Here is a 27,158-nt window from a genome sequence, read left to right as displayed (position 1 = left end):
CGAGTGTCTCCTCTAGAATCCGAGCGGATCACAAGGCAGAACAGCCCGTGCCACAGCACGGGACGAGCGGATCGTGGCAGGACTAGCAAGGAGGATCCGCGCATTTCTCTTGGGAGTAGCATTTCCTCAAGTTTTCTAAGGGTCTTAATAGTCATTTAATCCCTTAGTAACCCTAATCCTTGTACCTAATTTTTAGTATAAATACCCCTTTGTACTACATAGATTAGCATCAATCCTAAATCAATTCTTAATCCAATCTTAGCATCTCTTAATACTCTCTCAAATTAGTCTTAATTTAGTTGTAATACATTCCTCATTATTAATCACATCTTAATCTTTCCTTAATTTCTCTATTGTTCTTCCTTTTATTTGGGTAGAAGATTATTTGGGTTTATTTGGAGGATTGACAACCTTCCATCAATCATCAAGTACTTCTATTATTCTTTGCTTTATTATTTGGTATAATTTCTCTTTACCCTTGTTTAATTATTGTTAATCACTTTCATTTATTCATCATGTTTGCTTTGTTAGTATGATTGACAACCTTATTAGCATGCTAAACTTGATCATGAGTGAGTAGTTCTTTAGCTAGGGTTAATGGGGAATTAGGGGAAACAAACATGGGGATTGATTCATGCTTAATCTAATATGTTTTCATAATTAATTTGCTTGTTTGTTGTGATTTCAACTTATGCACATGTTATGTTTGATGAAATGCGAGCCTATGAATCCTTGCATTTTTTACCCATCTATTATCTCTTCAATGAGGCTTGTAAGATATAAACCAATTCGAGCCTCATTAGACCATGCATAAAGTTGAATAGGAAGGATTAAGTCGACTTGTAGGTGTTGTACAGTCTAGACGACTCGGCTCCGGGATCCAAACCTTCTTAGGGATTGTAAGATATACACTAACTCGATCCCATCACAACAATAAGTGCTTGCATCTAGTTGAGAACATGTTTGTATGATCAACTCCCATTAATCCCCTATGAACCCATGACACCCTAGTGCTTTTAATCAATTGTTTACAACTCCCTTTTTATTTGGTTGTTTTATTTCCATTACTTTACTTTCATTTTGTTGATTAGTGTAGATTACACATCACCTCAACCCAAATTGTGACACCCTAAGACATAGCTATTTGCAATTGAGAATCCTACATCAATACCCGTCCCTTGGGATCCGACCTTTACTTACCTCTTTACTAAGAGTAGTTTGTGAAGTTATAAATATTGTTTTGGTTGGTAGCTTTTGACGACAAGTTTGAACCGGACCACTTATTAGGTGGATATCTAGGCAATCCTTTCTTACACAAGGAGGATACAACCATCCCCCCCCCCCCCCCCCACACACACACACACACACAAAATACAATCACCTGTGCAAATTCCAAAAAAGGGAAGCATTCCTTTTTTTTTCAAAAAAAAACAAAAAAAAAAGCCTTTCTCCCTTCCCACAAAAATCCCCTTCACAGGTGCATTGTTTAGGATAATTCAAATCGAATTATCTTTACAAAATGGATGAAAGAAACAACAAGCGTTCACAACTCTTTTAACACAAGCAATCCTCTTATTTAATTAATAATGAGAAGAAGAATTACAAGCTTGACAACAAATAAAGCTAAGCAAGTCCACAACTTGTCAAGCTAGAATGTCGACTAAGACTGTTAGAGCTAGTGTCCTCCACAAATTAGTGTGATAACATTTGTAAATCTCTTACAGGTTCACAAGGGTATACTTCGTATATTTAATCAGTTGATTAACGTTTACCTAATAACGGTTGGCTTGCTAGAAAGTTTGACGTTATTATCATACAGATGGCGGTGATCAACTGGTCCCTAAAGGTCACACCTATAGGATGTGTTTGAGAAATGTGGTTATAGAAATATAATCACATTGATGCCCAAAATGACTAAAAAGTTAGTCAATGTGTTGATGAGATAATTATTTAATAAAATTAAATAATATTAAGTTGAGACGAATTAACTGTCAATTCGTAAATTAAATATAATAAGTTATATTTAGTTAAATATATTTAATGTTAGCTTGGACGAATTAATCTGTTAATTCGTAATTAAATATAATCAGTTATGTTTAATATCAACAAGATGAATGTGTCATAGTGGTAATAGTGAGGGTACATAAACCAAGAGGTCTTGGGTTCAATCCTCACTAGATAACAATTCAACACATATTATATATTTTTGGAAAGACCAAAAATAAGGAGAATTCACTCCTTATTTCGGTCAGTTTGGCCGAAAATTAGGAAGGACTTTTCTTTCCTAATTGACTCCAAATTTCGGTCTGTAAAGAAAGGTACAGAATTATTTCTACCCTAATTCTTTTCTTTGACCTTGCCTCCTCTCTCATCAGAAAAACACAAAAACAACTAAATTTTACAGAAAATTTTAGATCGATTTCTAGCATAATCAAAGGGTATATCTCATATCGTCTTGGGTGCAACTAATAAGCGAATATCAATTTTGATATTGTTCTTAGGCCAATTTTGCTAGGACCGAAGGTTAATTCTAAATCCTTTATACTTTGTTTATGTATTTTGTTTATGACCATTGATCATCATTGCTAAACTCGTTATAATCCTTCTAGTTTAAGGGAAGTATACAGATTATTTCCCACAAGTGGTATCAGAGCATTAGGCCACGATTTTATTTTTGATGATTTTCATAAAATATGTATGTAAACAATGGGTATTTCGAAAAAAAAAAATTTAGGGTTTTCGGCTGAAATTTTTTGTGCCGAGAGAATTTTTTTTTTTTCGGCCTATTTTTCCTTTGTTGATGATTTATTTCCATTTGATTCATATGAATTATTGTTTTAATATGTTAAGATGATAATAAAATGAATTTGTAGATACCTTGATTTAATTCGGATTAAATTAAATTGTTAATGGAATAATCATGTCGATGAGACAAGAACTTGTTTTTGCTATATAGTTTTAGCATATCAGATTAATCATGTTCATTAATTCACTTGCTAAATCACGTTCTATATGGCAACTGTAAACATTTTCTTCATCGGTTTTGTTTTAGGGCAATTCTTGCCGCAAGTTTTTTTTGTGACGGCTGTTTTATTTTTCTAGGGCCTCACGCGAATCCAGCTTTTTGACATTTTGCCGTTGTTGTTTTTTTTTCTGTTTGGTACTGTTCACCGTGAACAGTGTTCATTAAAAAAAAAAAAAAAAAAAAAAAAAAAAAAAAACTGTTTTTTGGGTTATTTTTCTTTTTGCCGAATCTAAAAGAAAAGAAAAGGAAAGTTTTTTCTTTTCCTTGTTTTTGCCTTATTTCCGAAAAAAAAAAAAAATTATTGGCTGTTTTTTTGTCAGCCGTGAGCTGAGTTTACAAATAAAAAAAAAAAAAAAAATATTTTTCCTTTTTGCCGAGACCCAAAAGGAAGAAAAATTGGATTTTGTTTTTTTATTTTTTTGGCCAATTAGTTATTGTGAATCGGTTCACAATTTAAAGATACCGAGTTATTTTAAAGCAGTTTAAAATTTTGACGGATAGAATTCATATTACAAGTTTAATATGGATTAAGAATGAAATTAATGTGATTAAATTGCGGAATTGTCACTTAATTTAATTTAAATAGGTGGTTTGGATAAATTAATCAACATAATTAAAGAATTATGTAATGTATGTTTAATTTATTTTAGTTGATGCTTTTAATTTTGTTGAATGAATCGAATGAATGAATTTTATTTACGTATTTAATTTTGCAATCGATTGTAATTTGTAATACTTAGTGTGGCCTTAGTCAAATTATGTTTTCGTAATGAAGGAAACATGATTTTTTTATGTAATTATGAGATCTCGAATCTCTTTTATTTTAGTTTTGGGTTTTGAAATTAGAATGTAATAAATAGGTCGATTATGTAATTTTATTTATTGTAATTTCAAAGAAGACTAAAGATGAAGATTCAAGCTCACTCCCGCTACATGGATCAAGATGGAACATCAAGACAAGCTTCTCGGGTCCAAGGATGGATTCCAAACTTGTATTTATTGTTCATTTTGATAGGATAGGCCACACTAGGACTTTTACTGTTTTTTTACGTTTTTCATTATTATTGCGTTTCATTCACATGTTAGTAATTGCATCATTTTCCGCCTAAAACCAAACCACCTACTACTAAAATGCATGAAAATTGATTCATATAGGTTGTATGTTAGTTTTCATGGACATGCAGATGTCACAGACTTTAAGCCATCACTTTAGTTTAATCATTCTCGCATGCTAGATTATAGTTCACTTAAAATGAATTTAAATAAAGTTGATGGGATCTTCCTCTAAAACGGAAATTGAGATTAGTCTTTATAAGGGCAAACATCTATGAATCCCCTCTTCGTCGGTAGGCCTAATATGACCCCTTCTACGTTGGGTAAGTAGTTATGTTGACTTAGTTTACCTCAACATCATAGTCCGAAGAGTTTCTCGTGATTATGATGGACTAAAGATAGTATTTACAGAAATTTATCGACCAAGAATTCTAACGGTAGAATTAGCTAAAAGGTTAGCTTATCAATTTACAGGGAATTGAGTCTTGGGGTCATTTATATAATTCTTGAGGGAGGTCAATTGTATAAATGTTTTGAGTCTTCGCGTTATGACATTAGTTCATTAGACTTAAAATAAAAACGATGCACATGCTTATTATTTTATTCTTCTTTCGCAGTGTAGAACACGTTTATTATCAATAATACTGTTACAACAAATGGCTGGAAATAACGCAATCCCAATGCCTAGTGCCACACTAGATCGTTCGTCCTGGTTAAAAATGTTTATGGACCAAATGAATCAGTCCACTCGACTGAAGAATGATGGGTCAAATTTTGCGGACTGGGAGGCGGCACTACGGAATGCTGCCATTGCTGACGGTAAGCTCAGGTATTTAACTGAGCCAATACCGGCCAACCCAGGCCCAAATGCAGGAGCCAACGAGTCACTCGCTTATAGTGATTTCGTTATGGAAGCGGGTGCGATAAAGAACGTACTCATCTTTGCAATGGAAACCAATTTGCAGAGACGCTTCATTGCCAAGGTGCAAACAAGATTTTCACCACACTCACTAACGAGTTCTCAAAGGCACCGAGAATCGTTACATATGAGCATACCTGTCGCTTCTTAGATGCGAAACTCCAGAAGGGCCAACCAGTTAGCCAACACATTCTTCACATGATTGAGAATGTCCAGAAGCTGGAGGCACTGAATTGTAAGATCAGTGAGAGCATTGTCATTGACCGAATGCTTCATTCTCTTCATGATGGTTTTGCCCTTTTCAGGGCAAACTACTATATGAACGACTTGAAAAAGAGTCCTCGTGAGCTACACTCCCTTCTCGTACAGACCGAGAAGGATATGAAATTGAGTGGGATCGTGAAGCAGGATGTTCTCACGATTTACAACAAAGGTAAGGGTAACGGCAAGGCTCATGGCGACCTAACTGTAGGTAAGCCAAAGTTTAAGAAGCCAGGAAACGGTAAGAGTGCGCCTGGTCAGACTAGTGGCTCACAGGGCAAGACAAAGAGCAAGGGCGGTGACATAGAGTGCCACCATTGTCACAAGACTGGACATTGGAGGAGGAACTGTCCTGTCTACCGTGAGGACATCAAGGCAGGCCGCATCGTTCCTGTTTGTATGTCATCTTATATTCATATGATTGAGATTAACCATGCAAGTTTCGGAACTTGGGTACTAGATACTGGTTGTGGTTCTCATCTGTGTAATCATTTGCAGGGCCTAAAGAACATCATACCTCTCGAAAAAGGTGATGTGGACCTGCGAGTCGGGAATGGAGCACGAGTTGCTGCTGCCTCGAAGGGAACATATGTAATCCAACTCCCTAGTAGTTTTGAGTTATCTTTAAATAACTGTTACTATGTACCCAGTTTATCTAAGAATATTATTTCTGTTTCCGTACTTGCTAAAGACAGTTTTACATTTTCAATAAAGGATAATAGTTGTATTTTCTCTTTTAATGAAATGATTTATGGCAAAGCAGTTTCCATGAATGGAATTTATATCTTAGATCAAACCACGGAAGTATTACACATGAATAATAAGAAATTAAAGATTGGTGACAAAGATCAAACCTATCTATGGCATTGTCGAATGGGACACATAAATGAGAAACGCGTGAAGAAACTCGTCGATAATGGGACTATTCCCGCATTCGGATTTTCTACATATGGCACGTGTGAATCATGTCTCATTGGCAAGATGACTCAAATTTCCTTCAAAGGTGTTGGAATGCGCGCTAGTGACCTATTAGGACTCATACATACGGACGTATGTGGACCTATGTCAATTACCGCTAGAGATGGCTATAGATATTTTATCACTTTCACGGACGATTTGAGTAGATACGGATATGTCTACTTAATGAAGCATAAAAGTGAGTCCTTTGAGAAATTCAAGGAATACCAGAATAAGGTACAGAACCAACTGGGTAGAAAGATTAAAGCACTCCGTTCAGATCGGGGTGGCGAATATCTTTCAAATGAGTTTGATCAACACCGAAAGATGTGGAATCGTTTTGCGATTAACTCCACCTGGAACACCTCAATTGAATGGTGTGTCCGAACGGAGAAATCGAACCTTACTTGATATGGTTCGATCCATGATGAGTCACACGGTAGTGCCTGATTCATTATGGGGTTATGCTCTTTTGTCAGCCGCTCTTATACTTAACCGAAGTCCGTCTAAAGCTGTCGACAAGACTCCATATGAAATGTGGAAGGGAACGGTCCCTAACTTGTCCTTTATTCGGGTTTGGGGCTGCGAGGCTTATGTCAAGTGGAGACACGAGGATAAGCTCGGCCCGCGATCGGTCAAGACATACTTTATTGGTTATCCAAAAGGAACATTTGGCCATTACTTCTATTCGCCTACCGAACATCGAGTTTTTGTTGCGGCTAGTGCGACTTTCTTAGAGAAAGAATTTCTCGAGAACAAGTCGAGTAATAGAACCTTCGAGCTGTCGGAGATTCCAGAACCAACAACCGAGGAACAGATGGAGGAAGCTGTACCTCCAACTGATGATACGGTTAATATTCCTGAGGAACCTAGGAGGTCGGGTAGAGACTCTCATCCTCCGGACAGATACATTGGTATGGTCGAGGAGAATGATGTTTTACTTCTAGAAAGTAATGAACCCGCAACCTATAAAGGTGCTATGGCCTGTTCCGACTCAAAGCTATGGCTCGAAGCCATGCAATCCGAGATGGACTCCATGTATGAGAATAACGTATGGGATCTAGTTGATTTACCTAATAAGGTAAAACCTCTACAGTGCAAATGGCTTTACAAAAAAAAGCGTTCTGTAGACGCGCAACCAGATATCTATAAGGCACGACTTGTGGCAAAAGGTTTCACTCAAGTGCAAGGATTGCATTATGATGAGATTTTTGCACCTGTAGTCATGTTACGTTCAATTCGGATAATCTTAGCGATTGCCGCATTTCATGATTATGAGATTTGGCAAATGGATGTGAAAACCGCCTTCTTAAACGGTTATTTGGAGGAAGAGTTGTACATGGTGCAACCCGAAGGTTTCATAGATCCTAAACACCCTAAGAAAGTATGCAAGCTTAAGCGTTCCATTTATGGACTTAAGCAAGCTTCTCGGAGTTGGAATCATCGTTTCGACCAAGTGATAAAAGAGTATGGTTTCACTCGATCGGTCGAAGAACTATGCTTATATATCAAGTCGAGTGGGAGCAAGATTGTATTCTTGATATTATATATCGATGACATACTCTTGATTGGGAATGACATTCCTCTCCTATCTTCGGTTAAAGAATGGTTGAAGAACCATTTCCAGATGAAAGATCTGGGTGAGGCACAACGCATTTTGGGAATCCGTATCTACCGAGATAGATCACGACGGACGTTATCACTTAGTCAGGAGTCTTATTTGGATAAGGTTCTTGAGAGGTTCAGCATGACCAACTCCAAGAAGGGGAACCTTCCTATGACGACTGGGATGCAGTTGAGCAAGTCTCGATCACCCACGACGCCTTTGAAGGGATAGAGCGCATGAGTCGTGTTCCTTATGCATCTGCAATAGGATCGATCATGTATGCCATGATATGCACACGTCCAGACGTGGCATATGCATTGAGTATGACGAGTCGGTACCAAAAGACTCCAGGTGAAACACACTGGATAGCAGTCAAAAATATCCTCAAGTACCTACGGAGGACTAAGGATTGGGTATTGACTTATGGAGGCGATACTAAGCTATGCGCAATCGGTTACGCAGATGCTAGCTTCCAAACGGATCGAGATGATTCAAAATCTCAGTCCGGGTTCGTCTTCACTCTTAATGGTGCTGCGGTCAGCTGGAAGAGTTCCAAACAGAGTGTTGTAGCAGATTCTACTACTGAATCCGAGTACTATGCCGCTTCGGAGGCAGCAAAGGAAGCGATATGGATGCGTCAATTCTTACAAGGGCTTTCGGTAGTTCCTAGTTCGAATGACCCAATCACCATCTATTGTGACAATAAAGGTGCCATCTTCCAGGCTAAGGAGCCAAAGTCTAGCAACAAATCTAGACATGTACTTCGGAAGGCTCACCTGATCCGTGATTACGTGGAGCAAGAAGAGATAGTGATTGACAAGATTGCGACTGATGATAACATCGCGGATCCTCTCACCAAACCGTTGAATTATGATAAGCATGTAGGGCATGTAAATTCCATGGGAATTAAACATGGTCCTGAGTTGTAGTACTTGATTATGGATTTGATACATTATCTTTTTCATATACTATTTATAACTTCATCGTTTTATATATAATATTTTGTTTTTCATGTGGATTGTACTGACAACATTGAACGCCACAGAGTGAACTGAATTACATTATAATTTGTTTTGGTCCGTAATCGCCAATGTGAGCTGATAACTCCTGCTATTATATTGTGCAGTCGATTGATGGTGGGTTCAACGAGCCATAAGTCAAACGGTTGACTGATCGATCACAGATACGAGATTATGACGATACCTCGTAGGACAACTTTTTGTGACAACGTAATGGAGTCCTAAATGTTTAATAAACATTCGGTGCCAGGTCGTGGATAGGACATCCATTGTGTTTCTAGAGTCGATTCTTTTGACTATCGACTGTCTCTTGAGATTAAGGCAGTTTTTGGGTGACTTTGGTTTCTTTCTCACGGTCCGCCGTGAATCGGAGGCTAAGTAGATTTTTTCCGGGTCATTTCATACCGTGCTTACATCTGCAGGATTCGAGTTGAGGAAAATATCCAACCCTTATCGGTATAGTTATTTCTCGGGGCCACTCGAGGAGTTGTAATCGAAATGCATGGCCATGCTCGAATGTTGATTCGTTTATCAGTTAAGTTACTCTCTAGTCGGGGAAACCACTCTTGATATTGATCGCTTGTAAAATACGACCTTTGTGAATTCGGATTTGCAAATTGTTTTACATTGAGTGGGAGAAATTTTATAGGATATGAGAATCGGTTATCGCACATACACTTGTGAGGACAAGTGGGAGTTTGTTAGAGCTAGTGTCCTCCACAAATTAGTGTGATAACATTTGTAAATCCCTTACAGTTTCACAAGGGTATATTTCGTATATTTAATCAGTTGATTAACGTTTACCTAATAACGGTTGGCTTGCTAGAAAGTTTGACGTTATTATCATACAGATGGCGGTGATCAACTGGTCCCTAAAGGTCACACCTATAGGATGTGTTTGAGAAATGTGGTTATAGAAATATAATCACATTGATGCCCAAAATGACTAAAAAGTTAGTCAATGTGTTGATGAGATAATTATTTAATAAAATTAAATAATATTAAGTTGAGACGAATTAACTATCAATTCGTAAATTAAATATAATAAGTTATATTTAGTTAAATATATTTAATGTTAGCTTGGACGAATTAATCTGTTAATTCGTAATTAAATATAATCAGTTATGTTTAATATCAACAAGATGAGTGTGTCATAGTGGTAATAGTGAGGGTACACAAACCAAGAGGTCTTGGGTTCAATCCTCACTAGATGACAATTCAACACATATTATATATTTTTGGAAAGACCAAAAATAAGGAGAATTCACTCCTTATTTCGGTCAGTTTGGCCGAAAATTAGGAAGGACTTTTCTTTCCTAATTGACTCCAAATTTCGGTCTGTATAAAAAGAAAGGTAGAGAATTATTTCTACCCTAATTCTTTTCTTTGACCTTGCCTCCTCTCTCATCAGAAAAACACAAAAACAACTAAATTTTACAGAAAATTTTAGATCGATTTCTAGCATAATCAAAGGGCATATCTCATATCGTCTTGGGTGCAACTAATAGGCGAATATCAATTTTGATATTGTTCTTAGGCCAATTTTGCTAGGACCGAAGGTTAATTCTAAATCCTTTATACTTTGTTTATGTATTTTGTTTATGACCATTGATCATCATTGTTAAACTCGTTATAATCCTTCTAGTTTAAGGGAAGTATACAGATTATTTCCCACAAAGACATCTCACATAGTAAAACTAGCACAAAAATACACAATACATAGCTAGTACAACAAAATAAAAACACACACACTATTACAACATAATGGTAAAGGGTAATGGAGGTCTTCCTTCCATTCTACCCTTGCCTTTTCCCGTGGGGTACATCTTCCCCTTGTTCTTCTTGTTAGCCCGCCTAGCATGAGCTCCCTCTTCGGAACGGATCCTCAACGGATCTGCAACGACAACGGCATCCTATCTCTTACACTACCCCATACTCGGTCCTGGCCGAGCCCATACATGGCCCACCATCTCTTTGGGACCCACGCTCCTCCTCTTCGGTGGCCTCACTACATCCGGGCTAATATCATCGGCAAAGTCGACAAAGAAGGGGCGGTTGGCCTTGCCAACTTCCTTATACTTCAAGTCGACAACCTCGTCCTTACAGAACTTGGACCTTTCTTCCAAGGTTTGAGGTCTTGACCAATTGACATAGGCAGAAGTCACCCCTGTCGTCACAACGGGGTTTAGTACCTCCAAGGTCGGCCGAGTGGCCCACCACCTCTCGAAAATCTCCACAAGCTCGGAGTTTCGGAAACCACTCTCTTGGACGAGAGTATCTTGAGCGGGCACCTTTTGTTGGCCGGCCCATTTACCTCATAAGAATTTTGGGATAAATGAAGGAAGCAACCTTCAAGCCCACCACCATCAAGGATCAAGAACAAGCGGCCAGAGCGGGCAGCTCCGTGAAGGACCTCAAGTGCCACCACGGCACCACCCAACGGATATGAGGACCACCATCCTCCACCAATTTTAGGTCCAATAGGCCTCGGTGGACGCAAAGTTATCCGAATACAACTTCTTCCTCATAGTAAGGTGACGGAAGGAGTAAGAAGAAGAATCAACCGGAGGCTCTACATACCTTAGCCTCTCTATGAGCCACACTTGGAGGATCCTTGGAGATCCGATTGAAGGAGCTTCTCCACAAGAACCCTTCTTGTCCAAAGCTAGGATGATCTCGCCAAGCACCAACCATGATGGATCCACCCGTGCTCCATTTGCTCAACCACATGCACAAGGGTCATACTACCATACCATCTTGACCCCTCCTTCTACAAGGCATCGACCAGGAGGTACACATGCACTAGACAAAAGGCAAGAGCCCTTGTCCTAGCCACCTCCGAGACATTAACACCCAACCGGTTTGAGAAGATGTTGATGAGAGCCAACATATCCTCACCATGGGGAGCAAGGAGAAAGTTCACTTAGCTCGTCGACAAGCCCAACATTGAACAAAACTTCACTTTGTAACACAACCGTGTTGGGGGAAGCACCAGAGTACAACCCGGCCACCCTCCAGTGGTGCCCACTTCTTCGGTAAGAGGACAAATTTTACCTTTTGGGAAAACATAAACATGATGTTTCAAATCCCAAAACCGATAGCATGCTTCAAGGAACGAGGATTGCACCTTAACTTGATGAAGCACCAACAATTGACCAACTCCCATTACAATGAGTTGATACTTCTCGGGAGGCGATAAATCCCGACACCAATGTCGCCACCTATTTTCGAAAGTATTCATGAATTATTTTGTGGAAGAAGAAGAAAGGTTTTTGTATAGTTGTTTTTCGTGTTTCGAATGATGAAACAATGAAGCACAAATGTCCCTATTTATGCAAAACAATCAGCGCCTTTTTTCCGAAAAAAGGGGAAGCTCTCTTGCATCGCCCAGGGACTCCCGCCTCGTTGGGCTGATTCTCAGGATCCGCACCTTGATTTGTCCCTATCAAGTTGTGTTTCTTCCTGACACATAGATTTTCTCGCCTTAAGGCTCGCGCCTCTTCAGGCCTGTCCGGAAGTTTTTGTGTTTTCTCACACTCACATTTCCTTAGATTCGCATTTTACGAAATCCGACACGGTTTCCATGACGCAGCTTTAATCATACGGGTTTTTCTCTCTTTTTTTTAAGGGGTCAGGGCTAGCCGCCCTGATCCGCGACGGATCGTTTCCATGTCAGTCGAAAATTCCGAAAATTTTCGCATTTTCCACATAAATCAAAAATTGATAATACGACGTCAATTTTTCTCAAAAATTCAAGCTCTCCCAAATCCGAGTTTTGATCACGCAAAAAATCAAAATTAACACATTCGCAAAATCTCTTTTGAAATTCATCCATAACGATTTGAGTTTTAATTTTCGAGTCACAAGTCAATTTTGACAAAATTCGATGCAATTTAATTTAAACACGAATTAATTTCTCGAAATTTCAAAATAATTCCTTTTGAAAAATCCAAACACGACACCTTGTCGCGGAATTTCAAAGTTTATTTACAATTTCAATTTTAACTTCGAGACATCGTGGTTATTTTTGTTTTCATCAAATGCTTTTGCTTGTTTACGTGTATGCGTATGTGCTGCTTGTTCCCTGTTTTCTACACTAACGATGCAGGAACAAAAGCCGAAACAAATGGTGAATCAGCCACTAACCGTGCTTCTCCGTAACACAACACACAAAAAAGCCAAACACAAACAAGGTACAAACCAAAAACACATATATACAAACGGCCTCACGCAAAATACATCGACACACATTTGATTCAAACGACTGACCATACAAATAGGATCCGGTACAAGTATTTATCATACAGACACTGGCCTAAAACAATAAACTGGGGGCTATCCGCCACCTACCGAACTAAGCACTCCCTATCCTTCTAATCATAAAAGAAAGGGAACAACGGGGAAAAGAAAGGAACAACAGTGGAAGCAGAGGTGGTTACCATGACAGTAATCCCTCTTTCCTACTCCGTGACAAAAAAAAACGGGAAGAAATGCCTGGCAGACTTCGGACGACATGACAATCAGGAATTGTGACACAGTGCATCGCCCCGGCGTTAGCCCCCAATCTTCGGAATTCAGCGATAAGAAAGAGCCGCGACGTAGGGTGCCACCCCGATGTTGACCCCCAATCATCAGAATTCAGCGACGATTGAAAACGGCAACGTAGAACGACGCATTGGTATTAACCTCCAACCATCAGACGTCTAAATTTCTGCAGACAACAGCCAATGATCAACACGTGATCAAAGGCTGGACAAAGGCCACCAGGGAAAACATAACTCGACAAGGACAAGGCAACAGCCGTCTCTCCTCCCCCTGGATCCTCCTCCTCCTCTTCCTCCAAGGCCTCAGCCACGAACCCAGTGGGCCCAGAAGCCCCAGAACAGTCACCTGAAATCAGGACAAAACAAAAACAACGTCAGCCAACATTTCGGCATTACGACGGCACAAAACAAACAGAATCCCAAAAAAAAACACACACAAAAACCACCTACAAATACAAAACAAAAACAAGGGCGAACCCACCCTAACCCATCCAACAAAACATTTCACAAAAAAATCACACCAAAAACGACTCGCCCTTCTTTTCAAGCAAAAGACGAGTCAAAACAAAGACAAATTACAAAAACCACCTAACGCCTCGGACCCACACAAGGCCCGTCAAAATATACAACAAAAATTCCCAACGCAACTGAGCATCTTTACGCCCATTCGGGCGCAAACAGATCAAAAAATTCAAATTATGACCACAACAAAACAACGTGATTTAATCACGTCTCAAAATGACCTAAACTACCGTGAAGGTCCATTTCAAAGCAAAACGGCTCACTTTGAGCCCAAACAAACGCTTATTTTGTCAGAATAAGACCGTCTAACAAAGGCAAAAATTCAAAATTTTATCCAGGACACCCAACGAAGGTCCAACATTGTGAAGACGGTCTTCCCCGGCTACAATACAACCTAGTGGGGCCCACAATTCAAGCAAACGAACACAACATTGCGAAATACGACGATCTCACGCGTTTTTTGCTCCTAGGGAGCGGGAATGGGGACCAAAATGCAAATTAAAAGCACCCCTATACTCCTAAACAGGTTTCTCACCTAATGCAATCATCAATTTGAAACGAAAATGGGACAAATAAAAACGCCCAATTCGATTTCGAGGAGGTTAGGTATAGCCCTAATTCAATTAACAAAAAGGCAAACAAATTCAAATGGATTCAAGTGGATTTACATACTTTAAGATGACATGATGTTTGAGGCACGAAAACAAGCAAAGAACGAGGTCGAAAATGGCAATTTTGTTGGGTTTTTGCGAGTTTTGTCAAGGAAAACGAAGATAATGAGGAGCAAAGCCCCCTCGCGTCTTTTTACAGAAAAAAGGAAAGGCTCCTTACATCGCACGATGGCTCGCGCCTCTTTGAGGTGTTCCCTGCTTGTTCAACAGAATTTTGGGCTTTGGCCCAATTTCCACACAAATTCACAAATTTCAAATGACGGAATTAAAAACCGTCATTTTTCAAACAAAAACAAAATGGTGAACTTCAAATTCGCTATTTTCACAAATTTCAAATGATGGAATTAAAAACCGTCACTTTTTCACACAAAAACAAAATAATGAACTTCAAATTCGCTATTTTCACAAATTTCAAATAACATAATTAAAAACCGTCACTTTTCAAACAAAAACAAAATAGTGAACTTCAAATTTGCTATTTTCACAAATTTCAAATGAAGGAATTAAAAACCGTCACTTTTCAAAGAAAAACAAAATAGTGAAATTCAAATTCGCTATTTTCACAAATTTCAAATGACGGAATTAAAAACCATCACTTTTCAAACAAAAATTAAATAGTGAAATTCAAAATCGCTATTTTCACAAATTTTAAGTCACAATTTGACAGAATTAAAAACCGTCACTTTTTCAAAAACAAATACAAAATAGTGAAAATCAAATTCGCTAATTTCACAAATTTCAAATCATGAGATGACGAAATCTCCCAAACAAATAGCGAATGGCGGAATTCACATTCGCTATTTCTACCAAACTCCGAACAACGGCAGTAAAAACAGTTACCTCTCTTCGAAATTCGAAATTACGAATGACAATAATAGAGATCGTCGTCCACATGAGCCAGGCCAAACTACAAAAAGCCTATCTCTTTCCGACACCGCACACATCCAATATAAACACTGAAAATCCCCAGCAGGATACTGGAGACCTCCCCACAGAGCCCACTAACTAAACAACCTCTCAACATAAGCCCATCCAACACGGCTATTTCCCGCAGTCGATCATTTAACCTTAACACGGCTGGCGAGCCTCAAAACGCACCTTCAACCCGGCTGACGAGCCTCAAAATGCACCTTCAACCCGGCTGGCGAGCCTCAAAACGCACCTTCAACCCGGCTAGCGAGCCTTAAAATGCACCTTCAACCTGGCTGGCGAGCCTCAAAATGCACCTTTAACCCGGCTGGCGAGCCTCAAAACGCACCTTCAACCTGGCTGGTGAGCCTCAAAATGTGCCTTCGACATGGCTGGCGAGCCTCAAAACGCGCCTTCCACATGGCTGACGAGCCTCAAAACGCGCCTTCAACATGGCTGGCGAGCCTCAAAACGTACCTTCAACACGGCTGGCGAGCCTCATCATATCCGCAACACAGATGGCGAGCCTTTGCGCGCAAACAAGAAACAATTCAAGGACATATCCCGAAGATGCCTCGGGTATGGCTCCTCCCTATGGCTGGCGAGCCTTTGTACGTAGTCTAACGGACTTTAAACGACCCACACGGACAGTCGACAGACTCTAAACCGTTCTCGACGGCAGGTCCTTCACTCGTATTCTCGAGTTGCCTCGGCGTCGTCCTTCCCGGTGGCAGGTTCTTGACCTGAATTCATTCGAGCCGCCTTGACGTTGCTTCGGTCTCCGGGTTGTAATCTTCTATTGACCTGGGGGCTATACTTTATCTTTTTCCCTGTCCAAGCCTCAGTCAAAGTGGGGGCTCTATAGATACCCAGTATCTGTTGAATCCCCAACAAACACCCGATGATCATCGGACTACAACATGCTTAGGATCGCTACGTTTAATCGACAGTTTGTATAACTATACGTCGGAAAACTCAAAACAATTTAGAAAACAAAACATTTTAAAAACTTTTCAAAAGTACCTGGAGTGTTTTATGCACGACGACGGGGTCGCAAGGACAATAACTAGAGTCAAAACCGACACCGGACCAAAAACCAACTCAAAATTCAAATCCTGACTCCAACAATGAGTCAAACACAAAAAATAAACATCACAAAGCTTCCATGTTAAGTATACATGGTATACTTGAATGGTCAAGTACAACAATCATACCATCCAAAACCTAGGATAGAACAAATCATGATTTCAAATGCGTGATAGTGACAAGACAGCTCGAGACCCGCAAAATGGCTCGCGCCTCTTCGAGTAGCCTATACGGCCACGTCGCTCAAAACGCACACAACCACACAATCCTCTATAAATACCCCTCAAATGCCACCATTTGAAGGTACGCGAGTGCACGCCCCCTCATTTCTCCCTTAAAATTCTAGACTCGACTTCTCAAGTCACAAACCGACACGTATTTTCGACCTACCGATCGAAAATACAAGCCATACACATTGTTTGGTACCGTCATCGTGCATTAAATCACTTGACCGACCATTTCGACCAACTACACAATCACTAAACAAAACAAACACTCTTTACATTGCTAAAACAGTTTTCAACCGAGTTTTCCGACCTAACAAGTTTTTACACTTCCGTCGATTTCTCATCTTCAACCTAGCATGTAAGTATGAGGGTGTAATTAATCCTCTTCTTTCATGTCTTTTTATCTGTTTTTATGACCTTAACATGCTAAAACATGCATAACATGGTCCAAAATATGGATCGAATAAGCCAAAACCGAGTTTTGACCAGAAACAGAAGCCCCTAGTCACAACTAGGTGGCTCGCGCCTAAACGGGTTGTCCAGATCAGAACCCAAACGTGTTTGAGTTCATTCTTTCCATTTTCATTTCATTTTACAACCGGTTTTTACCATTTCAAATCATTTTTATTATAAACCTTTTTAACCATAAATTATGTTCACCCTTGGTTCCTCATACCATGACGGTTTAATCCGTGTTTCGGTGATAATATTTGGTTAATTACATTTTAAAAGGTATTTTAAAACCTTTTGTTCATTTGTTTACATTTCAAAAACATCCACATTAGTCATACATGCATAGTCATCCTTGGTTCCACACACCATGTCGGTTTAAAACCCGAGTACGATGATAAACATTGACTAATCACAAAACAATGAACTTAACACAATTAGTCCATAATCAACATTTTTCAAAACTATTCATGTCAAGCTTGCAAAACCGAACTCGGCATCGAATATCGTCAATACAATGATGATTATTCAAGTCTCGTTCTTCATATTAACATAAAAGCGGTCTAAACGGCCTTTTCAAACAAAGACGGGTTCAAATACCCTTTTACAAACCATTTCACAAACGTTTTCAACTGACAGGAGATGATCGTCTGCTGCCTCGCGCCTAAACAGGCTTACTGGTTTCCAGTTTTCAAACCAGGATAGGTCCCTTTGCATCGCCCACAGGCTTGCGGCTCAATAGGCTGCCTGATGCAGGTCCTGCTTCCTTCCTGGCACTTGTCTAGGACGATCTCGACTTCGGTTAACCTAAATACATGACGGATCAGATGACAAGCCTGCCCTTTTACTTTGTATTTGCAAAACGTCTTTCTAAGACAAATGGATCACGTTATGCACCATAAACCTAACTCGATAAATGGATGTTTAATTTCCGTCTTTCATGCAAATCAACACTAAATCCAACTTGACATCCATTACTTGATATTTAGATAAACAACCGACATAGAAAGCTCACATGTTAGGTTTAAACTAGTGGATGTGCATTTACCCGTTTTATCAACTTTTGCATTTAACCAACCAAGATCGATCAGTAGAGGCCGCTACTGCGGGCGGGATTGGGTGTCCGATTAAAGGGCTTCCCAATACGTACCTTCACCTCTTACTCATAAATTTTGGATAATGGACGATCTTATCTAGGGCGAATGAGAGCCATTCTAGAGATAGGATGTTAAAGAGGGACGACTCCTTATCTTTAGTACCTATGTCAAACACCGTTTTTTTCCTTGGTTGACCTAGGTATAATGTGGATTCGAACGGTTTCCAAGTATCCCACAATTGCTTGGTGTCAACTCCGAACATCTCTTACATTGTTTCGAGACCCTTGCCGAGAAGAAACCGACTGATCTAAAGCGATCCGGTCGAAAGCATTTTTACGCCACCGAGCGTGGCTTTCAGACTGCCGCATATCCACAGATTGGCTTGGCGTTGCGGGTGGCCTATGTCCACAATCAGACATATTAAGAACATGAACTTGGAACACTTGAGGATTTTAGATTAACCAAACTCTACCACCATTGTGAAAAACATTATTGTTAACTCCCTTCCACTGAGCTCCTAGTTTTGTAAGAATATTATCAAAATCTTGGATTTTTACTTTAGTTTCCACTAAGCCATATAAACCTATATTATTAAAATGCAAAAATTTTCTAACATGTAACTACTTATTCACTCCATTTATTCCCCTTACATTCCAACATCCTACATTATCATCCAATAGAGTCTCCTGACCCCCATTCAATTTCCTAGTAGGATTAGACACTTGTCCCCTATTCATATCAGGTGGAGGACCAGTGTTAAGTGCCTCAACATATTTTCTCCCAGGTGACTGATGTCTACCAATACTAAGATGTTCCTACTTAGTTACCTGTATGATAGGAGTAACTGAAGAGAGAATAGAAGAACCAGGACCCCCCAGAACTACTAGGAACAGCTTTCTCCTCAGTTTTTTTTATAGCTTCTCTACAACCTCCTTCTTTACAGGCCTCAAAACCTGCTTAGTGTGTTTAACTGTTGGAACTTGAACCTGCTTCTTCTTACAGACGTCCTTTGTATGCCCAATTCCCTTACAAGAAGTACAGATACTAGGTTTCCACTCATACTCAACCAAAATTCTTATTTCCTCACCTTCTTTATCTTTAAAATACATCTTATCATTGTACTCTTGACCAACTTCAACTTCCACCATTAAAAGAGCATACCCCAATCTGGTTTTATCCTCAGTAAGGCCATCTCTTTTGATAAACTTGCCTAGTAAACCAGCCAGGTTCTCCAAACAAGTCTTTCACCAAAATTTTAGAGGAAGGCCACAAAGTCTAACCCAGATTGGTACGTCTTGAACCTTCTCCTTAATGAAATGACAAGATTCAGTCCAAGGTTTAACCACCAGAGGCTTATTATCAAAAATGGGATATCCTTGTTGAAGCACCAATTGTTAACACTCCAACGTAGGAAATCTCATAAGAAAGACCCCATTAGGCAGAAATGAAATCTTATCATACTTGTATTTCCCTCATTGCATCTTAATAAACCCAGAAATCAATTCCCAAGAAGGGTTACTACCTAAGACATAACAAACAACAACCGTTTCTCAGTACTTTATCTCAGGCATAACATCCTCCTCGGTAATTTGTAATAAGTCCTTAACCGTATCAGAAGAATGAGACTTAGGAGAAGACAAAGAGTTATGCTTACCTCGCACCTCAGTCCAGTCCTCACCAACTTCTTCTGCTTCAGACTGCGAACTGACATCATCCTCCATAATCGCTTCCACATTTAGCACTGGAATCCCCACAATTTCCCTGACCGATTTAGTCTTCGGTGTGTCACTCGATTGTGGAATTCCAGGTGCTATCGTACTCAAAGATTTTGGTACATCCATATCTATATCTAACCGATGATCCTTACAATTGGTAAAAGTAAGACGAATTTTAGCTTTTGATTTCAATTTTTGTTTGATTTGCGTTTTCATGGAAACAGATTTCCTAGCCATAGTGCAGGAAAACCCTAATTCCTATAAAGAAGGGAGAGCTTTCTCTCTCTTCATTTTTTTAATCGCAATTGATATATAGTTCATAATAGTATTAGTTGTTGTAGAATGTTTTGTGATAGTTGTTATATAATTATAGAGGATGTGACGGTTTTATAATATGGATGCTTGGTGGTTTCGGATGGCTTATGGAGTATGCTAAAAAGTAGGTTAATCCTACTCGGTTTCAATAAGTGTAAATGGTTGCATGTGTCACTATTGTGTTGTTATTGCATTATGACATGATTGTTGTGGGTAATTGTTATCAGTCTTATAGTGTTGTTGGGATTTCTTCATAACACATTAATGAGTCATTAGTGTGGGGTTCTTAATGTTATTGGATTTGCATTATGACATGTGGTTGTTGGCATATATGGGTATGTGGTATGATTGACATTCATGACATATAAGAAAAGGCACAATTGGTAAGAGTTATGCATATTCATTTTGTAATGGGCATATTGGCATATTGTGATGCATTTTGTTATATATGTGCTGGTTGGAAATTGTTGGTGGTGATACTTGTCGTTGAAGAGAAGTAGGATGGTTGGGAGACCGTCTTACGCTTGAGTCGCCTCTTTGAGCTTCCCACTCCAAGAGGGATGTGTACATTAATGACTTGAGTTACGGAGGGACTCGTGTGGTTGAGGCACAACGTCTGACAGAGGATTCGGTTGGCTTCCGGACCCGGTACGTCTGGGCGTGTCCCGGTACCTTTTTGTGAGGTGTGGTGTCGTGGGCGTGTCCCTGGTACTGGTGGTTGTGGGTACGTCTGGACGTGTCCCGATATCGACGTGGTGATTATATAATCGTGTCTCATTCATATCATTGGCATGTTGCATATTTATTTATCACGTAGTGTCTTGTGTTTATTTATTGAAACTGAGGTGTTGTGTGTCCGTGTAATTGTCACCTATTTCCGGAGTGGCCTGTGTCGATCCATATGATATTTTCGATCATGTCATATGTCCGATCATGTGGGCAACAGGTTGAGTACAGGTTTTGCTTGTTAACGTGATCGGGGTTCGAGCCACGCTTTGGACTTGGAGTCAAGTACTTGGATGGTTGTTAGATAACATATATGGTAGTCAAATTGTATAGTTCATATTTCATTTATTCTTTGTTAAGTAAATCACTAAACTTGTTATTTATATAAAGAGTTTCTTGATTGTAATTCCGATTTCACTGCCTCGGGAAACCGAGATGGCAACATCTCCTATTTAACTTGACCGGGTGAGAAAGAGGTGTTACAATTTCTCAAGCAGTCGTGTTGGTGAGGTCGTTACTTTCTATCACTGTCACATTAATGATCAATACTCAAGTTTTGTGGAAAAATTTAATGTCTTTAAGAACTCTGTTTCCCTTAAGTCTTTTTGTAAAGACCACTTTTATTTGGTGGAATTTGTGATTTAGTAGAAATAAATTTATCTTTGAAAACATTATAGTAGATGTAAATAAAGTTACATAAGTCATTTTGAGTTTACTTTTCTTATGGTTTACTCTTAAATATAAAGATTTAGATAATAAAGACATTAATTCATTGCATGGACATCATAATCTTAGTAATTGTAATAATAATAGTTTTTGGCATAAGCCACCAAATAATTTTATTAGATCAACTTTGACGGTTCTAAACGAGATGATAAAAATGCAGCTATAAGCTTCAGCATTAGAGATCATGAAGGTAAAGTATTGTTATTAGGTGTCGAACCTTGCGGTCAAGTTAGTGTTCTTTTAGCTGAAACTCTTACCCTTAGAAAAAGCATAATTGCCGCAAAAACTTTGGGTTCTAATCTCTTAGATATTGAAGGAGATAATCTTTGTGTTAATAATTCTGTTCGTGGAACGTGGAAGGTATCTTGGGAAATCTCTTCTTTAATCGATGATATTAGGGTCGAACTTTCTTCTTTTACGGAAGTGAAGTTTACTCATTTTAGGACCAATTTGGGGCATTCATATTCCTCTTCTTCAAGGGGATTGAAAACCTAGTTTTCTTTCCTAATAAAAACAAAATAAGGAAAAATAAGGAAAATGCTTAAAAGAGATGAGCGACGTGGAGTCAAGTTAGGGTGACAACTAAAGTGTGCTCTCAACACCAACCATCGTCATTTCCTCCACCAAGAATACCAAACCAATCTCTCTTCTCAAAACTTGGCATCAATGGCGCTTCGAACAATGTTAACGAGGAAAACCCTAGCTTCATCTGCAACTTCACCTCTCCAATGGCGGTCCTTGACTACCTTCACTCTCCCTGACCTTCCGTACGATTACGGTGCACTTGAGCCCGCGATTGATGGTCAGATCATGCAGATTCACCACCAGAAACACCATCAGACTTACGTCACTAACTACAACAAGGCTCTTGAGCAGCTTCATGAGGCGTCCGAGAAAGGCGACGCTTCTGCTGTTGTTAAGCTTCAAAGCGCCATTAAATTCAATGGCGGAGGTTTACCTCTCTTCTTCTTCTTCTTTGTTTACTTTTTTGTAATTAGGGTTTACTCGAATGTTAATCTGTCTAGATATTGGTGTATTTCTGAGGTTGACGTTGATATCAACTATTTTCATTGATTATAGTTGAATATTGTTTTTGTTTTAATTCTAATGATTTGAATGTTAATCCGCAGATGGTCAATGTCTTTACTACGCTTGATTTGGTTACTGATTGTTAACCTAATGTCCTAATGATCTGTATTGCTTGCTTGAGAGAGTAACGAATTCAAATGTGCGAGTTATTTCGACTACGCCGTAGTTGTTGAGAGAAGTGTTTGATTTGGATATTGTGTGATTTGGATTATTTGGTAATGTATGTTGGAACACTTTATCTCTGACCGGGTTTTGATAGGGTATTGAAGTGAGGTCTCGAGGAATTAGTTGTTAATTTTGCATGAATGAAATCTTGAAAATTCAATGAGTTGCGCAAGATTTGTGATATTAAAATGCCATTTGTGAATATTGATTGTATGGATGGATGCACATTTTTAAACTTGATATAAGTGAAATGTGTTGACAAGAGCAAGCTATTTTCTATAATAAGTTAATATGAAAGGAAGGAGACTTACCTGTAAACATGCTATACATGAAGTGTGAGAACTGAGAAGCAAGATAAACTCTTTTTACTCAGCTTTGCAGATATCTGTTGTGACTGTGTTCTTGCAGTGAATCATTAAAAAACATTATATGGGTCTTAATTGTGAAACGGGCCTAAATTACCCCATTGACCAATAGAATAATCTAGTTTCCATAGAAAGTGTGCATCCTTTTTCACCATAAGGACCTATACAATGGTCTTAAGTGAGTGAGATCTGCGATTGTCTTGCCTTTTCACCCTTAAGAGCTTCTTGTAGTCATCCACATCTTATAGTTTGATCTTAATAGTTTTGAATCATCTGTGATTTGCCTTACCTCTCTTCATCCCTCCATGACGACCACATGTAGCTTTCAAACAAATTTTTATCTTATATGTATAAATGATTCTGATGGCAGGTCATATTAATCACTCAATTTTCTGGAAGAACCTAGCTCCAATTAAGGCAAGTAGTAATTTCAAAGTTTCGGTGATTTTTCTGAATTATAGCTATGATGTTTTCAGTTTTGATGGATATTAACATAATGCTTGCAGGAAGGAGGTGGTGAGCCTCCAAAAGGCTCTCTGGGTTGGGCTATTGATTCAAATTTTGGCTCTCTTGAAGCTCTTATTCAGAAAATGAATGCCGAAGGAGCTGCCTTACAAGGTTCTGGTTGGGTGGTGAGTTTGTGATCTTGCGTTCTAGTAAAACCTTTTATTGAATCTTTTTTAACTTTTCGTAATGAGTAATCTGCATTTTTTGTATCAGTGGCTAGGACTTGACAAGGAGTTGAAAAGGCTTGTGGTTGAAACCACTGGTAATCAGGTAAGTTCATAGAAAGTTTTTTGTTTATTTGTCTTATACTCTCTTTGTCTCAGTTGTTTTTGGCTTTGTTTTTGGCTCAAAGTCCAAGGACAGTGAAGTAGACCACTGTTAGCTGTGGTTTTTGGATGCAAGGTGAACCAAATTACAAGTAGAAAGTTTGACAAATTAATAATTACACCTAAAAATGAAATAGGTAAACAAATGACTGTGATAAGGGGTACAAGCTAAAAATTGATTTTGTCACCTATGAGCATCACCCTTGAATGCAGAACATAGTACATTATACTTGCTTGAGATGAAGCTGATAATTCAGTTTCCCCGTTCTCGTTGTTGCATTTAAGTATTTGTGTTTTCATGTTACTTTATGGTTGTATCCTGCCATTAACGGCACTGTTGTGTCTCAGGATCCACTGGTAACTAAAGGGGCAACTTTGGTTCCTTTACTTGGTATAGATGTCTGGGAGCATGCCTACTACTTACAGGTAATTGTGCAGCATTCTTTATCGGTTCAATATTCTTTGGAGTTTAGCTTTTTGGTCTATAATATCTGAGAGTCCAATATCTTTGGTCAGCTGTCTACTTAGCTTTAGAAAGTGCTAGGTGCACAAAGGCGATGTTAGTCCCAATATGATGAGGCATGACGTGTAAAAGCATGAAATATAATGAAGTGCCAAATTTTGTCTCATACTTGATGTTGATACTTCGTAGTCAACAAAATAACATCGAACAACAATAGAACATAAAAAGTAAATGATAGTATTAAGTTATCAAATTATTAACACAGTGAAAAACACGGCGCCCCTTGAGCTAAAAATAGGACTTGCAGAAAAAACAAAAAGGATGTTATAAACATTGAGCCTATCTTGCTAGTTACTGCTACTTTGTGATATGTTTCTAGTTCTACTGGTTGACCTACCTATATGAGGAGAAAAAACAACATAAGTGCAATAATGTGCTCATCTTGCAAGTTAATTTGTGAAGATTATTTGGCTATAGTAGACTAGTAACATAGAACTATGAAATCTACTCCCTCGTTTCCCTAGGCTCCCTTTCAAGTTTCACTTAATTACAGAGCACAGTAAATTTGTTACGGGTTTTTAGGAATTCTGTGTTTAAAAATATCGGTGCATCTGTGTTTTGCTCATCTCATTATAAATTCGTTATTAACTTGTGCCTTGCTGGCATCTCCATGGTGTCTCTATGCAGTACAAGAATGTGAGACCTGATTATCTGAAGAACATATGGAAGGTTATGAACTGGAAATATGCCAGTGATGTTTACGAGAAAGAGTGTCCTAGCCCCTAAGGAGTTGTGTGTTTTCTCATGGTAGAAGAGGAATAATAAGGTCGATAGAAAGACGGTCTGAACGTGCTCATCTGCTCTGCTCTCTTCTGCCCAGAGCATGTAAACCGTACTTTTCTCTCTAGTGTTTTTTATGGGACTTTTTTGGACAAAATCACATACACACTGAAGGTTACTTCTTCTATGTGCAGACTTTTTAGTTTGTAATTTAATTTCTTAGCGTTTGATGAGGTAGCCAGAAGTGAACCCTGGCGTTTGTCTTTATCTTATTTACATGCTTTGCCTGCCTTTGTGCAGAACATTGGTAATCTACCACGGCTTGCAAACATGCAACCCCCCTGTAAAATGATTGTACAGGAAATTTTCGACAATCAATATATATAACATCAACCGAGAGAGATAATATGCCCAGCATCTAATAGACCAAAATAATTTTGGGGCTAGCACGAGGGCAATACACAAAATCGTGTTTGAAATCTGGATTGCTTAATCCGAATATGACTGTAGGATGTTACGAAGCTTTAGGTTTGGCCACTGAAATTGAGATGGGCTTACACTCCTGAAAGCATTGTCATTATGTTCATGCTAAATAGCATTAAACGAGAAAAGCCAGTTGAGTGTGTTTCGACACGTTAAAGGTGTTCAGAGAGTGCAAAATGAATTCTGTCAAGGAGTGGTGGCATTCACTGGGATTTTAAACCAAGCATGCCACACATCGAAACCTGTTCATATACGCTGAGAATTTACGCTGAGAATTTGAGATATCAGGGATTGGCAAAATGGAAATGTTATGTAGTGCGAGCCTTCATCACTAATCAAGAATATTAAACGTTTCTCCGTAGTTTATATGTAAGCTTCATTTTTGAGAAGCTTTATTATAAAATAATCTTCATCATTCTACTAAGAGATTAAGCGGTCATTTGGTTCAACTATGCGGAATGACACATCATACCATAGAGGAATGGATTTGACATCACATACCTCTAGTCTCTGCGCTTGTTTGGTTCATCTTTTCTATTCTAGAGGGAATGGAGTTAGAAACTTGGGAAGAAGGGAAGGTATAAAATCCAGAGGGGTGGAATGGAGTTAGAATCCATATGTATCTAACTCCATTCCAAAACCAGCCAATCAAACATAAAATTAGACCAAATCATTTCCAATCCAATCCCTAACCCTCAACCAAACATCTTAAGTCTTCTCTAATTTTTCCCGCCCAATTGACAACCATTTAGAATTGGGCCTCATTTTTTGATTCTAAACTATAGAAATACGCTTACTGATTTTGGCGGTAAGTATTCTACTTAATGTAGTATTTTTATATATTTTATTATGTGAATGAATTGTCGCATGGATCATGATAAAGATAATGGGATAGGACATGTGACATAAAAGTGTGAGCTATGTGACAGATAATCTGATCTTAATTCCTAGAATGAAAACAATAAAATTCGCGGATTTAACCATGGAAACAATATCTCCTTGGGATTCTCTTCAAAGAAAATCCTCTATTCTTTGTAGCTTAGAAAGATAAATTTTATCATCTTTTTGTTTTCTAATTAGTACTCCCTCTATCCCGGTCATTCATTTGTTGTCCTTTTCCATATTAGGGTGTCTCAGTGAGTTGTTGTCTTT

The 27,158-nt window shown here is 38.8% G+C and overlaps 1 protein-coding gene across 2 annotated transcripts; it reads left to right on the top strand.

The window, feature by feature from the left end:
* The first annotated feature begins 22,059 nt into the window (after positions 1-22,059).
* Positions 22,060-25,795, top strand: LOC141605588 (superoxide dismutase [Mn], mitochondrial). Of its 2 annotated transcripts, none has more exons than XM_074424424.1 (6): positions 22,060-22,780; positions 23,818-23,864; positions 23,954-24,079; positions 24,168-24,224; positions 24,629-24,706; positions 25,431-25,795. In XM_074424424.1, exons 1-6 carry the CDS (start codon positions 22,495-22,497, stop codon positions 25,527-25,529), a joined length of 693 nt encoding a protein of 230 aa, XP_074280525.1. In that variant the 5' UTR covers positions 22,060-22,494; the 3' UTR covers positions 25,530-25,795. The 2 variants fall into 2 exon arrangements, with proteins under 2 accessions (XP_074280525.1, XP_074280526.1); XM_074424425.1 differs by having other exon boundaries at positions 23,818-23,868; positions 23,958-24,079.
* Positions 25,796-27,158: the final 1,363 nt, after the last annotated feature.

The sequence above is a fragment of the Silene latifolia genome, chromosome 10 (assembly GCF_048544455.1).
Source record: "Silene latifolia isolate original U9 population chromosome 10, ASM4854445v1, whole genome shotgun sequence".
Taxonomy (NCBI): Eukaryota; Viridiplantae; Streptophyta; class Magnoliopsida; order Caryophyllales; family Caryophyllaceae; genus Silene; species Silene latifolia.
The sequence above is the reverse complement of the archived record's forward strand: the minus strand, read 5'-3'. Positions and strand labels throughout refer to the sequence as shown.

Excerpts from the sequence above, each read along its gene's own strand:
- LOC141605588 (XM_074424424.1), top strand. The coding sequence starts at position 22,495 with ATGGCGCTTCGAACAATGTTAACGAGGAAAACCCTAGCTTCATCTGCA. Across the intron at positions 22,781-23,817 it reads CATTAAATTCAATGGCGGAG|GTCATATTAATCACTCAATT; the intron begins GTTTACCTCTCT and ends TTCTGATGGCAG. Across the intron at positions 24,707-25,430 it reads AGCATGCCTACTACTTACAG|TACAAGAATGTGAGACCTGA; the intron begins GTAATTGTGCAG and ends GTCTCTATGCAG.